General features: G+C 48.7%; 2 protein-coding genes across 2 annotated transcripts; both read right to left on the bottom strand.

The window, feature by feature from the left end:
* Window positions 1-747: 747 nt before the first annotated feature.
* On the bottom strand, window positions 748-5,023 carry LOC147963430 (uncharacterized). Its single transcript, XM_087529571.1, has 7 exons — window positions 4,099-5,023; window positions 3,883-3,999; window positions 1,686-2,832; window positions 1,431-1,601; window positions 1,199-1,295; window positions 1,032-1,083; window positions 748-929 (listed from the first exon to the last, which is right to left on the bottom strand). Exons 1-7 carry the CDS (start codon window positions 5,021-5,023, stop codon window positions 748-750), a joined length of 2,691 nt encoding a protein of 896 aa, XP_087385697.1.
* A 6,145-nt stretch (window positions 5,024-11,168) lies between these two features.
* Window positions 11,169-14,240, bottom strand: LOC125515734 (UPF0481 protein At3g47200). The gene is made up of 2 exons (XM_048681241.2): window positions 13,569-14,240; window positions 11,169-12,077 (listed from the first exon to the last, which is right to left on the bottom strand). Exons 1-2 carry the CDS (start codon window positions 14,172-14,174, stop codon window positions 11,325-11,327), a joined length of 1,359 nt encoding a protein of 452 aa, XP_048537198.2. The 5' UTR covers window positions 14,175-14,240; the 3' UTR covers window positions 11,169-11,324.
* Between the last annotated feature and the right edge of the window lie 537 nt (window positions 14,241-14,777).

Below are 14,777 nucleotides of genomic sequence, written 5' to 3'. Positions count from 1 at the left end.
AGGCCTTGCTTGTCTCGATAACGCGGGAGCCCGACTGACCCGACGAGGCCAGCTTCTTCAACGTCTCCTCGTCGAGGCCCGCGCCCATGCCACACCGTGTCATCATCCCTAACCCCTACAGCCTCTCCAACGTCGGCCTTCTCTGCTTTGTGAAAAGAGGTGCTGAAGCGCATGCATCTGCAGGGGCGCGCTGCATGTTAATATAGCCACAATGTGCGGCGGCGATAGGAGTACAGGAAGTTAGGGTTTAGGTTAGGTAGAGATAGATCGCTTTAAACTAACTACTAGGATCTTATCTCAATATCTAACCTATCCTAACAAGATTACAACACACACGCCACAACTATACAATGTTTAACACTCCCCCTCAATCACAACTATTCAAGTTGAGATTGTGTCAAAAGGCCTCCAGCTGCCGCAATGATAATGGTTTGGTAAAGCCATCTGCCACTTGATCACCAGTAGGCACAAACCGAATGTTTAAAAACTTGTTTGCAACTCTCTCACGGACAAAGTGATAATCGGTCTCAATATGCTTTGTCCTTGCATGAAAAACAGGATTGGCAGAGAGATAAGTAGCTCCAAGGTTGTCACACCAAAGAGAAGCTGCAGGTGAATGACGAATTCCCAACTTTGTCAGTAAATTCTGCACCCAAATGATTTCAGCAGTGGCATTTGCTAGAGCCTTATACTTAGCTTCTGTACTTGACCGTGACACAGTAGCTTGCTTGCGTGCACTCCAAGAAATCAGGTTACTTCCAAAGAAAACCGCAAAGCCTTCAGTGGATCGCCGATCATCAGGACAACCTGCCCAATCTGTATCTGAGAAAGCACTGACGAGTGTGGAATCTGACTTAGCAAGTTTGAGACCATGACTCTTAGTTGCTTGGAGGTAACGAAGTATTCGCTTAACTGCTGTCCAATGAGTACTGGTAGGTGCATGCAAGAACTGACAAACCTTGCTTACTGAAAAACAGATGTCTGGTCTAGTTAAGGTCAAATACTGCAATGCTCCTACAACACTTCTGTACCTGGTTGAGTCTTCAGCCCCAAGCACCTATCCATCATGGAGAGACAACTTTTCTGATGTAGACAATGGAGTTGGAGAAGGTTTACAGCCTTTCATGCCCACTCGCTCAAGGATGTCATGCACATATTTTTCTTGAGATAAAATAATTCCACTACCCACACGTTTTACCTCAATGCCAAGGAAAAAGTGAAGGTTGCCCAAATCCTTGAGCGCAAAATCCATGCGGAGATCCTGAAGGAGAGCTTCAACTGCTCGAGAGGAGGAGCTGGTGACGATAATATCATCAACATAAATAAGCATAAAAATAGTAACTCCATGCTGATGATAAAAGAACAATGAGGTATCTCCTTTGGATGCAGTAAAACCAAGGGATTGTAACTTGGAGTACAAACGATAATACCATGCTCTAGGTGCTTGTTTCAGACCATAGATTGCTTTATCAAGCTTGCAAACATGTCGTGGTAAAGCTGAACTTTCATACCCAGGAGGCTGCTTCATATATACTTCTTCTTCTTCCAGAACACCATGCAAAAACGCGTTCTTTACGTCTAGTTGTCGTATGCACCAATTGCTAGATATTGCAACAGAAAGGATCAAGCGAATAGTAGCAGCTTTTACCACAGGGCTAAAGGTATCCTCATAATCAATGACATACCTTTGCTTAAATCCTTTGGCTACAAGACGTGCCTTATACCTGTCTATCGTTCCATCAGATTTGCGTTTTACCTTGTGCACCCATTTGCAGTCAATCACGTTTCTCCCTCTGACCGGAGCCACCAAGTGCCATGTCTTGTTTGCTACAAGAGCTGAAAATTCTTCATCCATGGCCTGCTTCCACTTGGGGTCACCAAGAGCATCATGAAGGTTCTTCGGTTCACCTGTGGCACAGAAAGAGCCCCAACGAACACAACCATCATTATATACCTTGGGTTTTGCAATACCACTCTGGGACCGAGTATGCGATCGGGCAGGAGGAGGTGGAGTTGGTCGAGTTTGCTGTAGTTGGAGGCGATTTTGTGTAGAGGAAACAGCAGAGTCCGACGCAGACACAGCAGCAGAAGATCCCAAATCCTCTGTTTGCAGCGAACCAGGAGGATCTGGTGCGGCAGCCAAGGGCACGCTGCCACTTAGCAGTTCCGAGTTGGCCACGGGTGTGGAAGGGAACCGCGCCGCGCTGGGCCCCACCTCGTGGGCAGCGCCGGGAGCCACACGCCCCGCCTCGTGGGAGGCACGGGGGCCACGCCTGGTCGGTCCGCCCAGGGACTGCACGCCATCCAACGCAGGCCCACGCGGAGGCAGCGAATCAGGGCGCCCGCCAGTGGACGCGGAATCTGGCGTGGATTCGCCTGGCACTGCAGGCGCTGATCCCGCGGTGGATTCGCCTGCGGCTGCTGCAGGCTCCGATCCCGCGGCCGATTCGCCTGGCGCGGCTGATCCCGAGGCCACTGGAGGATCCTCTGTGGCTGCATGCAAATTGTCATTTTCCTGCATAAAATCATATGAATTTTCACCAAAATCCTCAACGTTTGGTTGGCCTGTTTCCTGCACACTTTCAGCATGGGCATTAGTATTAGACACGGACACATTGTCAGCAGCAAAACCAGCTCCCCCGTGAGCAAAGTTAGGAGATGGCAGTTGATGAGAGGGTAGGAGAAGCAATTCTTTGCGGAGTTGGGCGCCGGCGTTGGAGTGGAGACTTGCGAAGGGAAAAACTTGCTCATCAAAGACAACGTCACGTGAAACATAAACACGACCGGAGGAGATATCAAGACACTTGTAGCCCTTATGGAGAGTACTGTATCCTAGGAAGGCACATTGTTTGGATCTAAACTCAAGCTTATGCTTGTTGAAAGGGCGCAAGTTTGGCCAAACGGCACACCCAAAGATATGAAGGAAGGAGTAGTTGGGCTTGGTGCCAAATAGTCGTTCTAGAGGAGTTCGGTTCTTGATAACTCTACTTGGGATGCGATTTATAAGATAGACCGCAGTGAGGAACGCTTCATGCCAAAACTTGAGTGGCATAAATGCATGAGCAAGCAAAGAAAGGCCGACTTCTACGATGTGTCTATGTTTCCGCTCCACGGAGCCGTTCTGTTGATGAGCATGTGGGCAAGAAACGTGGTGTGTGATGCCAATGCGTTCAAAAAAGGAGTTCAACCGTTGGTACTCCCCACCCCAATCGGTTTGCATGGCAATGATCTTACGATCAAATAGACGTTCAACATGAGCTTGGAAAAGACGAAATTTTTCGAAGACATCAAATTTATTTTTGAGCAAATATATCCAGCTAAACTTGCTGAAATCATCAGTAAAACTGACATAGTATTTCTGTCTTCCTACAGAGACGGGTCCAGGACCCCAAACATCTGAAAAAATAAGCTCTAAAGGAGCTGTGGACTCACTAGTTGAACGAGAATAAGGTAACTGATGGCTCTTGGCCAGTTGACATGCATCACACACCAGGAGGTGATCTTGTTTATTTGAAACAGGAAGGTTGAAGTCGCGAAGAATCTTTTGAACTACCGGAAGAGCTGGGTGCCCTAGGCGTTTGTGCCATCGAGACGTGGATGGTTTGATGGCAGCAAGGACTTGGCGTTGGGGAGCACTCTGCCGTCCGGTCACGGGGAACAACCCCCACCTACTCTTGTTTTGAAGGATAGTTCTCCGGGTAGCCTGATCCTTGACAAGAAAGAAATCAGGGTGAAGTTCAATGAAAACATCATTATCTCGCATAAGATTATAAGCTGAAAGAAGGCTCTGGTCGGCACTAGGAGCATGAAGTATGTTGTTTAACTATAGAGAACCGGAGGGAGTGGATAATACCGAATGACCAATGTGTTCTATGTCCATACCTTTCCCACTTGCTGTGTGGATTTGGTCGGTGCCGGTGTAGCAATCTCGAACAGCTAGTTTTTCCAACTCCCCGGTGACATGATCAGTGGCGCCGGTGTCAAGATACCAATTAGTACCTACACCATAGGAGTGGGCAGAGTTGGCGGAGCGAGAATTGCCACTGCCGCCGCCACCACCGCGCCCACTGCCTCCGCGTCCGCCGCCACCACCGCCACCTGCGGGGTTGCGGACGTTATTGTTGTAGCCTTTGTCGTAGTGTTTCTTGCAGCGCCACGCAGCGTGGCCGTCCTCCTTGCAGATTTGGCAGCGCTCGCGGTCACCGCGCTCACCACCTTGCTGGCACGGCGCACCGCCGCCCAAGTTGTCGTTGTAGTTGCCCCCGTTGTAGCCGCCGCGTCCACCACCCTGACCGCCGCGTCCACCGCCGTAGCCACCTCGACCACCCTTAGCGGCGAGGTTGACGGAGTGATGGGCGGTGTAGGTGGCGTGCTGGGTGGCGATCCGAGACTCAGCGGCGAGCAGTAGTGGAAAGAGCTCGCTGAGGCCGATCGGTTGATCGGTGATGGCGCGCGTGGAGATGGCGGTGACGAAGCCGCTATAGTCGGGCTCATGCATGAGACCCTCCACGATGTGTGAAACGATGTCGTCTTCATCAAGCGGTTTTCCTGCAGCAGCGAGCTCGTCGGCGAGCCCCTTCATCTTGGTGAAGTAGGCGGCGGCAGAGAGGTCGCCCTTGCGTGCGTTCCCGATCGCAGAACGGAGCTGTATCTGGCGCGCCCGGGACTGGGCAGAAAAGCTTTCCACCAGGGCTTTCCAGACTCCCGCGGCGGTGGTGTGGTTGGACACCTGCATCAAAACCTCGCGGGATAGAGAGGCGAGCAAGAAGGTAAGCACCTGCTGATCTTGAGTGACCCGGATCGCGTGTTCTGGGTTGGGCGCCTCGGTGATCTCCTTCTTCCCAGCGTTGTCCTTCTCGGTGATGATGACAGCGGCGGGCTTCTTGATCGAGCCGTCAAGATAGCCCATCATCGCCGCTGCCTTGACATGCGGGAGCACTTGAGCCTTCCACACCAGAAAATTTTCGCGGGTAAGCTTTTCGGTGATGGTGTGGCCGAGGTAGGCGAGGGAGGGCATAGCCATGGCGTGGGAGGAAGAGGAGGAAGACATGATCTAGACGTATGGAAGAATTAGGCTCTGATACCATGTGAAAAGAGGTGCTGAAGCGCATGCATCTGCAGGGGCGCGCTGCATGTTAATATAGCCACAAGGTGCGGCGGCGATAGGAGTACAGGAAGTTAGGGTTTAGGTTAGGTAGAGATAGATCGCTTTAAACTAACTATTAGGATCTTATCTCAATACCTAACCTATCCTAACAAGATTACAACACACACGCCACAACTATACAATGTTTAACATGCTTTGTGTGCCATGATGACTCCAAGGCGCCAGCATTCGTCTGCAACCCCGTCACCGGTGAGACAACCACGCTCCCAAGGGCACCACTGCGGCACACCACACTCCATCACTTAGCCTTAGCGTTCAGCCCCTCCACCAATGGAGCACAAACTATTCAGTTTCACCTTCTGGGCCCCCAGCCTCATCCTTGGGAGCAACGTGGACCAGTGTGTGTACACCTTAGATGGCATTGCTGCCGGGGGCAGATGGCGCAAGCGCTCGTACATTTCCGAGTGTGCTCCACTGATCACATTGCCCCCGGTGCTTGTCCAAGGCAAACTCTACTTGGTCACAACTGGCCGTACAGGACCAGGCAAGCCGCGGAACCCTGATGGGTTGCTGGAGGTCGATGTGGCAACAGAGGCGCACCGCCCGTACCATCTCCCATTCAAGAGGAACGAGTACCACTCAGCCTGGGATCCGCACGTGATCGCCTTCGAGATGAGCGGGCAACTAGGCCTTGTAGTGGAAATTTTCCGGGAGAAGAAGACCTCTGTCTGGAAGCTCCAGTTTTGGGTCCTCGTCTCGAGCGGCGGCGACAACGACATGAGCTGGAACCTGCGCTATAGCTTCTATGTCGACGACGAGTACTGTTTCTTACAAACGAGGAGCGCCTGGTTCGATGACCGCGAGATGACACTGTGCTACAAGGATTATAATGCCTTGTTCAAGCACAGCACAAGAGGACACTTGCCGGAGCTGTCTCCCGACGGTGATTGCCCAAAATGTGACCGTCGACTGCGGCTGCCGCAAGCGCCGCATAACTGCCAATGGAACATTTTCGGGGGCTATCGCCCCACCCTACTCTCACCTCTCACATTGGCACCATCGTCTTGGGACATCGAGGAAGAAAGGCAAAAGTTTGAGGAAGAAAGACAAGAATTCGAGGAAGGCCTGTTACATACACTGCGGCGGAGACGAAGAAAGACGAGAAAGACACGAATGAAAACATCGCACATAAAGACAAGAAAGGCAAAGAAAGACAAGTAACTCAAATTTGCTGGCAAGCATTACCTCTCTCCTAGTGCAGCATCGTACTCAAATTCATAGTTTGCATTACATATATTCATATTGTTGTCTGTTCCAGAAATCCGTATAGATTTCTTGGGAAGATCCCAATGCATCATCTGTTAACGCGCTCTCAAAGAAGATGTAGACAACTATTCCAATACTTGGTATTAATTTAGCAGAGTAGTATATAAGCTACATTTATGTACTCCTAGATTGCATGAGTCATATTGGTTGATAGCTTAATTAAAATTTAATCATCTATACATATTATTGCATACTACATTGCTGCATAAAAGTAATCTTTTATACTATACTGCAACGTGGATCAAGGCAATCAGTGGTCGATGCTGCATAAAAGTAATCATTTTAAACATTGCTGCATAAACAAGGTCCTAAACTTATTATGGGTCATCCAAAGCGACAAGGATTGTGCAGCAAAAGCAAACCAGAAAACACGGAGAGCTGAACCGAAACATTAACAAGCATACCGAAGAGGGGTCACAAAAGTTGTTTGGGCCCCAGCTAAGGTTCAGACACAACATAGCTCCAAAAGAACCTGCCAGGACACACCTAAAGATAATATGCTTTGTATCTTGAATACCTCCACAAGGAGGTTGAGACCTTATTATTGCATACAGATATGAACAAAGTAGAGCAATGAGTGGCCTTAGTAGCCAACGCTACGTCGTCAGCTGGCCAATAACTTCCCATGATCAGTCCGTTCCACTGCTTCGTGCAATCAAATCAGTTAGCATCGTCATCTAGGGTAGGTTTGGTTTTTAGGCTTGTGGCCCTAGTGTTTTCTGGCGATTCCATGGAGGTTCTTGTCTAAGTCGTTCTCTTGTCCAGATCGCGGCATCGCATCCTCCCGAGCCTCCTATCATCTTGTGCATCTCATCAAGAGTGTGGTGTCTCATTGTTTGATTTTTCCTACAGACCGATAACATCAATCAAAATAACACAAACACACATTGTAAACTTGTAGCCACTCTCCCTTTTCCTCTTACTTATTAAACCCTGAACGGGCAGTTTTAACATGCTCCCTCTTACCTCATCTTTTCACATGAGAGGTAAGAGTATATATTAGATTTGAGCCATTGATCTTATTAATTAGTGGTCTAATTAACTCTTACCTTCTTACCTCACATGTAAAAAGAAGGGGTAAGAGGGAGCATGTTAAAATTTGCCACCCTGAACAATCCAAGTTATACAACTCACACACAAGTCTGTGTTTATATACATGAACCTATGCCTAGACACCTCAACTCAAATCTTAATAGGTGACATCTCCATCATTTACACAGACTGGACTTGAACATGAACTCAAACGGCATCACAAGGTAATTAGCTTGCAAATTTCCAAACAAGATACAGGGTACCGACTATTACACAGACCTGAGCCTATGGACAACTAGCTCAACTCTTAATTCACGATAAACTGCATCATCTACATGGAAAAGATTTGAACATAAACTCAAGCAGGAACACTAGGTAATTAACTGGCAAACTCCAAGCTGAACACAATGATACTGACTATTACATAGACCCAATCCTAGAACCTAACTCAACTTTTAACAGGTGATGGTCTTCATCACCTCACAGACAAGACTTGAACATGATGAAATGCGACAACATACTTAATTAGTGTATTTGATAATATAGGATTCATACCTCTCTCCTACCTTTTCTCTACGATGTCTTCTTATCTATACTCGTCCACGGGGCTCAGCAATACAACAACGGTTTCACCATTCTCCTCCCTCTAATCCTCTTAAATGATATCTACCGCAAATTTCTGCTAGCTCCACCATAGTTTCCACATCGTGCTGCCCCCGAGGAGGTCAACCTCCATGATCTCCCCTGGGGGCTGCACAACCGTAGCTAGGGTTTGTTCAACGATCGTGTTGATTGGTTGCTCTAGAGTTTTAAATTGATCCATTGATCAGGATTTTTTTTCTCTTGTAGATTGCTTGATTGTTTTTTTTTTCTGATCTAAGATCAGTTTCTGTTGCCCGTCACCCGTCGAATCTTGGCACCTAACATCATGTTCAATGGCACCCTGGGCTTCACGCGTGGCGCGTGTGCACTGGTGTGGCAGCCGCTCGCAGGGTCCTGCCCTGGCTTCTCGTCCGCACAGCGTGGCCCGGGCCACTCATGCGATGCAGGTCTTGGCACAGGTTGCATTCTTTGCAGGTGTGGCTACTCACATTCATGTACCTGTCTTGATCAGCCTCCTGCACAACGTCTGATGCAGCCAAGTTGGACGTGTTGGTGGCGGCCACCGCCGGTGTCCTCCAGCGGTGGCCCGCCGTCCCGCATCGCATGGTCTGTCGCTAGTTATGGGCTGCAGCGCGCAGGACCTTGTCCTGCACCTCACACTTCCGGTCTGATCAGTTGCGGGTGTGCACCTTCGTAGGATTCTGTGAAAGTCGTCATCAAGTATGCACAATTCTTCACCCATCGAGCATTGGGTTGTCGATTTGTCGTCTCTTCCGATCGCAGCATCGCTGCCTCGAGGTCCTTCCCTAATTACACCAAGACACGGTTGCAGCTATGTCACTTCTACGAGCCATAGTGTCCCCACATGCAGTCCACCTAGTCGTTCACGCACCTTGACATCTATCATGGTGCTCGTCTCGTCACCTGTGCGCGCATGGTCTTCATCATGCTTTTGGGTTTTTCCTGGTGTACTTGGAGCATACCCTCCACACTTCTACAGATAACCAACGTGGCCCCTTCAGGCCACCTCTGGTTCCGCCGACCACCCTTCGTCTTCGTCTAGCACACACTCGTTGCCAGTGTTGTCATTATTTTCCCCAACCACTTTGTCTACTTTGGAAACCGTGAGCAACATCGCCACCTTCTATCCCATGCATGTTTGCACCATTGCTCTCTTGGAGGCCTCCTTTGTTGGTCCCCTGACATGGCAACGGTTCATATTGATCCCCGTCTACTCATGTCCGATGCTGACAACACCGTCCCGTGCCTTCATCCCTGACGTGTCCCCGAGCTTGGCAACCCCAGTGCGACACCTCGTCTACAACGGCTTCGATAATATCGTCTTCGGCATCAACACCCTCCATAATGATTGCCTGGATCGCATCACTGTTTTCTTTCTGGCACACGACCGTGCCCCTGACTACAGAACACTTCCTTGTGCTCACGGCTCCACATGCGGCTACCTCGACACTGGCAACTCTGACTCGACATCGACCACAGCGTCCTTCGCACGACTACCTCCATCGCCGCTACACTGCCCCACGCTCTCGGCTACCTCGACAAAGGCACAAAGGGCAACGCCTTGCTTGAGCAACCTCGACGGTTTTCACTCCGGCCACAACATGCAAAAGGTCACGAAATGATCACAAGGGTTTATGCACTAAGAACAGGCAAGCTTTTGGAGAATAAATTCCCAACCTGCCATAAAAAATTGGCCGAGACCATATTACTGTGCTACAAGGATTATGAGGAATTGATCATGCACCATAAAAGTCTGTCATTGAATGCACATTTCAAAGAATTTTTCGATCATATATTTTTGATGACATATAAACCATATTTGATTGACAAAAAATATAAGTAAAAATTTTGCACGAGAAAAATGATGGCTTTGTATACAAAAACAAAAGGAGTATTGCATATAGATAGTGACACGGTGGAGCACTTAGAGCGGTCCTAGGGTATCTCTAAGGGAGACTCGCAAAGCTCCGGTATATATTCAATCGGACATATTTGTTCACTTTTGCAATCCAATAGGGACCTGTATCGGTTCGCCAAGTGGTGGGGACGTCAGTTTACCGATAAAGTGGAGACAAAAGTAGGGGAGATATACCAGAGTCCGAACATTCACTTGACCAACTAAAAGCCTTCGCGTTTTCCTTCTCTCTTTTCTTTCTCTTCACATGCATGGTCCCCCTCTCCTCTCTCTCCTCCCAACCAGACTCCACACCACAAATAGTCACCACATACATGGTCCCCACCTACCTTTTCTCCTTCCAGCCGAATAATACTTTATAATTAGCATTGGATGGCTCACTCTGGTATTCTGTCTGCGGACCACATCCATCATGTCACTTCCATTGTGTCACGTCATTACATCAGTTTAGTGCTGTCACCTAGCATAGGTCTGGTTTTCAGGTTCGTGGCGCTAGGATTTCCTGGTGACTCGGGGGATGTTATTGTCGGAGTCACTCTCTCGTCAAAGTTGTGACACCTATCCTCCCCGAGCCAGTTATCCTCTTGGGCATCTCATCGAGAGTGTGGTGTCTCATTGTTTGCTTTCGCCCATGGTTAAATCACATCAAAATATCACAAACTAGTATTTCTCAAACTCTGAATTCGCAAGTTACAAAACTCGCGTACATGTCCGTGTATATATACACAAACCTAAGCCTAGATCCCTAAACTCAACACTTAATAGGTGACGATATCCATCACCTGCACATACAACTCTTGAACGTGAATTCAATCGGCAACAGTAGCAAACTCCAAACCAGACCCAGGGTATACGGGCGGACTCAAGCCATGACACCTAACTCAACTCTTAAGCAGTGATGATCGGTCACCATCACAAACATGAACTCAAGCAACAACACTAGGTAATTAGCTAGCAGCTTACATAGGATCCCATTACATGTCGAACGTCAGATGGGGAGGTTCCCCCTCATGAATTTGTTCTCTAGGGGAGGAATGACCCATTGGTCATAGGGCGTAATGTTTACACCGGGACACGCCCAAATACTCAGCAATGCTCGTGTTTCATGTAGAATTGCAAAAATAAATTGAATCATGACGAACACAACACAAAGTCACAAACACGACACAACACATGCTATCTTCTCTCCTGCACAGTGTAGATAACCCAGAGGCTTGACGATGTACGACAACAACATAACCTCAAACAGAAAACGAAACGAATTCATGCAGCAGGACCGAGTAGCAGGTACTAGTTATTAAGTTGTTGCGGCCAGCCGGATCACATGGGAGATGGTGCCGATGGGGGCGGGCTGTTGTTGTCGCCCCCGTAGAACTGTAGCACCGTGTAGACGGTCTGCATGACGGTCATGCCGAGGAGGAAGACGGCGGCAGCAAGGGAGAGGAACGCCCAGGGGCTTCTGAAGTAGGTGTGGATGAGGTTGGCGCGCCACATGTTCCACGGCTGCCGGAAGTAGCCGTTCACCTGCCGCTGCACGGCGTCAAGGGCGCTGTTGGGCTCGAGCACCACGTCCCTGGAAATGGTGTTGAACAGCTTGGCCACGGCTTGGTCGCTACCGATGGCGTTCTGGATGATGCCCTTGGAGCTCAGCAGTGCCACGTCCTTGGCCGAGTCGATGATGTTGTCCATGAAGAAGACATAACCGGTCACGTCGTTGCCGGCTCCGGCGTGCAGCCGCTCGAACGCCATCATGTTGAGGAACATGTACTCGGTGGAGTCATCCACCGACACCGTCGGCATGCTCAGCGTGCCGCGCCGGAACCGGATGTCGTGTAGGCTCAACGTCTTGCTCGGCTTGAACTGGATCCCGGCTTCGTAGAGCTCCACTGCTGACCGGATGATAGCGTTGTCGTCCTCAATGTCCTGGGAGCTCCGAATTTTGTGGTGCTTACCAGTGAGCATGCTCCGGCGAAAGACATCCAGCGGGTGGAGCCCCAGGCAGATGCCTGCTGGTAGTGTCCCAGATGATTGGGCCAGAAATTTCAGCACCATTCGGTTGATGAAGTCTTCGTTCTGGCCATCATCCATGCATGCAATCATCAACATCCATTAGTTGAAGAGAAAAAAGAGACACCATTGAAATAGTCGCCTTATAGATAAATCAACCATCACGAGTCCATATAAAATGTTCAGGTGTAACAAAAGTAACTATAAGTTTGCTGGGGCAACAAAACAAATATACCCAAAATTAAAGAGAAAACAAGCGACACGGGTGGAAAATAGGCAGCCAGCAGGAGAAGCAAGGTGGTCCTGCCGATGTCAGCTCGGCATAGTAGGTAGTACTAAGAGGATGTTTATTTCCAGGGACTCATTGGTACAGGGACTTAAATAAGTCCCTATAAGTCATATCTAAACCAAATAGAAGGGATTTATAGGGACTTAAAGTGGACATTTGAGACTTATGAAATAAGACTCTCAAGGAGGGACTTATAGGGACTTATAGTTGTAATATGGTCTTATAGAGACTTATAAGTCCCAGAAACCAAACAGGTAGGGCCTTTTTAGGGACTGGGACTTATAAGTTGGGACTAAAAAAGGTCCTACGACTTATGAACCAAACAGGGCCTAAAATTGCAAATCAGTCAGCTTACATATCTACTGTGTACTAAAAAAGAAAGGTGTGTCCCGAAGCACACCCATTTTTGTGCCTGAAACTTTATTTTGGGTAAGTCAATTTTGAGGGCTGTTGGATTCCATCATTCTTTTTTTTTTTTTATGATGGCAGGCCTCATTGCAGCTCACCCATTCTTCGATCTCTCTTCCTCTCGTCCGTCTATGATGGCAGGCCTCATTGCAGCTCACCATGCCGTCCTTGCCTCCAGCGAGGGGGCGCTCTAAATCAGGTGGGAATCAACACTAAGGCCTCATTTGGTTGCAGGAGCAAATAAACACAGGACAGCTAACCCCTTTGTAATTCTCAAAAAAAAAAAAAAGCTAACCCCTCTGTCTCGACCTCGAAGGTCTGCCATGCCTCCTTCTTCCTTCTATCACGAAATCGACTTACCCAAATTGTAAATTTAGGCAATATGCATACTCCTTTCAATCCATATTACTTGTCTGTTAGATACATCAATATCTAGATAAATCTAGGGCAAATGATATGGATCAAAGATAGTATAACCATGTGCCCTACTTTATATGGGTGTGGCTAGGTCTCAGTCGACTGAGATTTAATCAAGTTTCAATGAAGAAATGTTTGTACAAATCTTCATGTAAGATCTTCAGAATAAAGCATGAGACTTGGTTAAGTCTCGGTCGCCTGAGATTTAGCATCCCACTTTTTATATAATTAATTTTTTGGCAACGAGGCCTTCACAACAAAACTATTATTGCATATATGTTAACTAGCGTAGATTGAATTACTGCATGTCATATTTCAAAACAATTTGAGGAATATTTACAAGGTACATTTTTGTTCATTTTTTTGATTGAATTACTGTGTTCGAGTTTCATTGTTTAAATTTTTTTACAACAGTATTGGAAGGCGGAGTAGTTAATAATTACCGGAGGTTTTCCACTCTCAACCTCAACGAGCTTCTGGAGCAGGAGCAGAGGTAGCTGGTTCTCGAGCATGAGAACGTCTCGCCGGATGTAGGGCACCATGTAGAGTATCCCGTGGGGGCTGAAGATGGGGTCGTTATGTGCGTAGTCGCCGACCTGCTTCCCGTCGGCAGCGGTGCACCTCATCACCTCGAGCAGGAAGCAGCCGTCGAAGATCATCATGGCCAGGAACCGGTCCCTGCCCCCGCCGTCGGCACGCCACTCGTTGTCGAGGTCCATGTACGCGCCCTCCAGCTCCTTCGTCACCTCCTCCACTGCGGCGACAAAGTCGTCGAGCGGCCGGTTCGCGCGCAGGAGCAGCTGGCGCAGCGCCCGGTGCTTGTGCTCCTCCATGGGGCGCAGGTCTCGGTCACCGTGGTGGAAGGGGCCGAGCGACACCACCTGCGGCTGGTAGGCCTTGCTCTTGATGTTGGTCATGCAGGGCGGCACTTGGTAGATGCAGTGGCGCTCCCACCGCGACACCTCCACCGACTTGTCGGCTTCCTTGAGCTTCTTCTCCACGTCCACCACCCACGACCTCTTGCTGCTGCCACCGCCGGCCGCAGCCATTGCGATTGATTGATTTATGCAAGATATATGGTTGCTATAGCTAGGATAGTAGTCAGATAGTACTGATCTATGCATGAGCCATATGGAATTGTGGATGTCGATGCAGAGCAGGGCTAGCTATATCTACGTAGAGAGATACGTTACTTGCAAAAGTTGCATTGCATACCACATTCCGCGTGCTAGACAGGTGTGTATGTACAAAAAGAGGTTCATGTCATGTGCTTGCACGCATGCTGGTCCTATTCCATTGTCTGGTACTGGTCCCCTTATTTCACTCCATTGTAACACGCATGCAGCTTAGTACATGGTCATATATTTTATTATATTAGGCTATATGATATATAGGTTGGAAGGTTCATGCGGTAATGTTCTTTCAGCTCCTCCCCACACGGCAACTAGGGTTTCCCTGCCTCTCACAGGCGTCACCACAGATCTGTCCCCAACAATGTTTGCCAGTGTTCATGTGTCTTCGGGTTGGATCCTTTCGCTCTACACTTCTCTTCATCGGCGGCGGTTTTTATTCTGGTGCGCTGGTCCTATTGAGCTTAGCACCACGACTTCCTGACTGTCTACTCTATCAATGTTTGTCCTGCTCCGGTAAGG

This window comes from Triticum urartu, chromosome 6A (genome assembly GCF_056163025.1).
Source record: "Triticum urartu cultivar PI428250 chromosome 6A, HENAU_Tu73, whole genome shotgun sequence".
Classification (NCBI taxonomy): domain Eukaryota; kingdom Viridiplantae; phylum Streptophyta; class Magnoliopsida; order Poales; family Poaceae; genus Triticum; species Triticum urartu.
This window is presented reverse-complemented; position numbering and strand designations above follow the sequence as displayed.

Coding starts and splice junctions, on each gene's coding strand:
- LOC147963430 (XM_087529571.1), bottom strand. CDS start 5,023: ATGGCTATGCCCTCCCTCGCCTACCTCGGCCACACCATCACCGAAAAG. Junction 4,000..4,098: donor TAACGTCCGCAACCCCGCAG/GTGGCGGTGGTG, acceptor CCTATGGTGTAG/GTACTAATTGGTATCTTGAC. Junction 1,602..1,685: donor GCCAAAGGATTTAAGCAAAG/GTATGTCATTGA, acceptor TGCAATATCTAG/CAATTGGTGCATACGACAAC.
- LOC125515734 (XM_048681241.2), bottom strand. CDS start 14,174: ATGGCTGCGGCCGGCGGTGGCAGCAGCAAGAGGTCGTGGGTGGTGGAC. Junction 12,078..13,568: donor TTGAGAGTGGAAAACCTCCG/GTAATTATTAAC, acceptor GATGATGGCCAG/AACGAAGACTTCATCAACCG.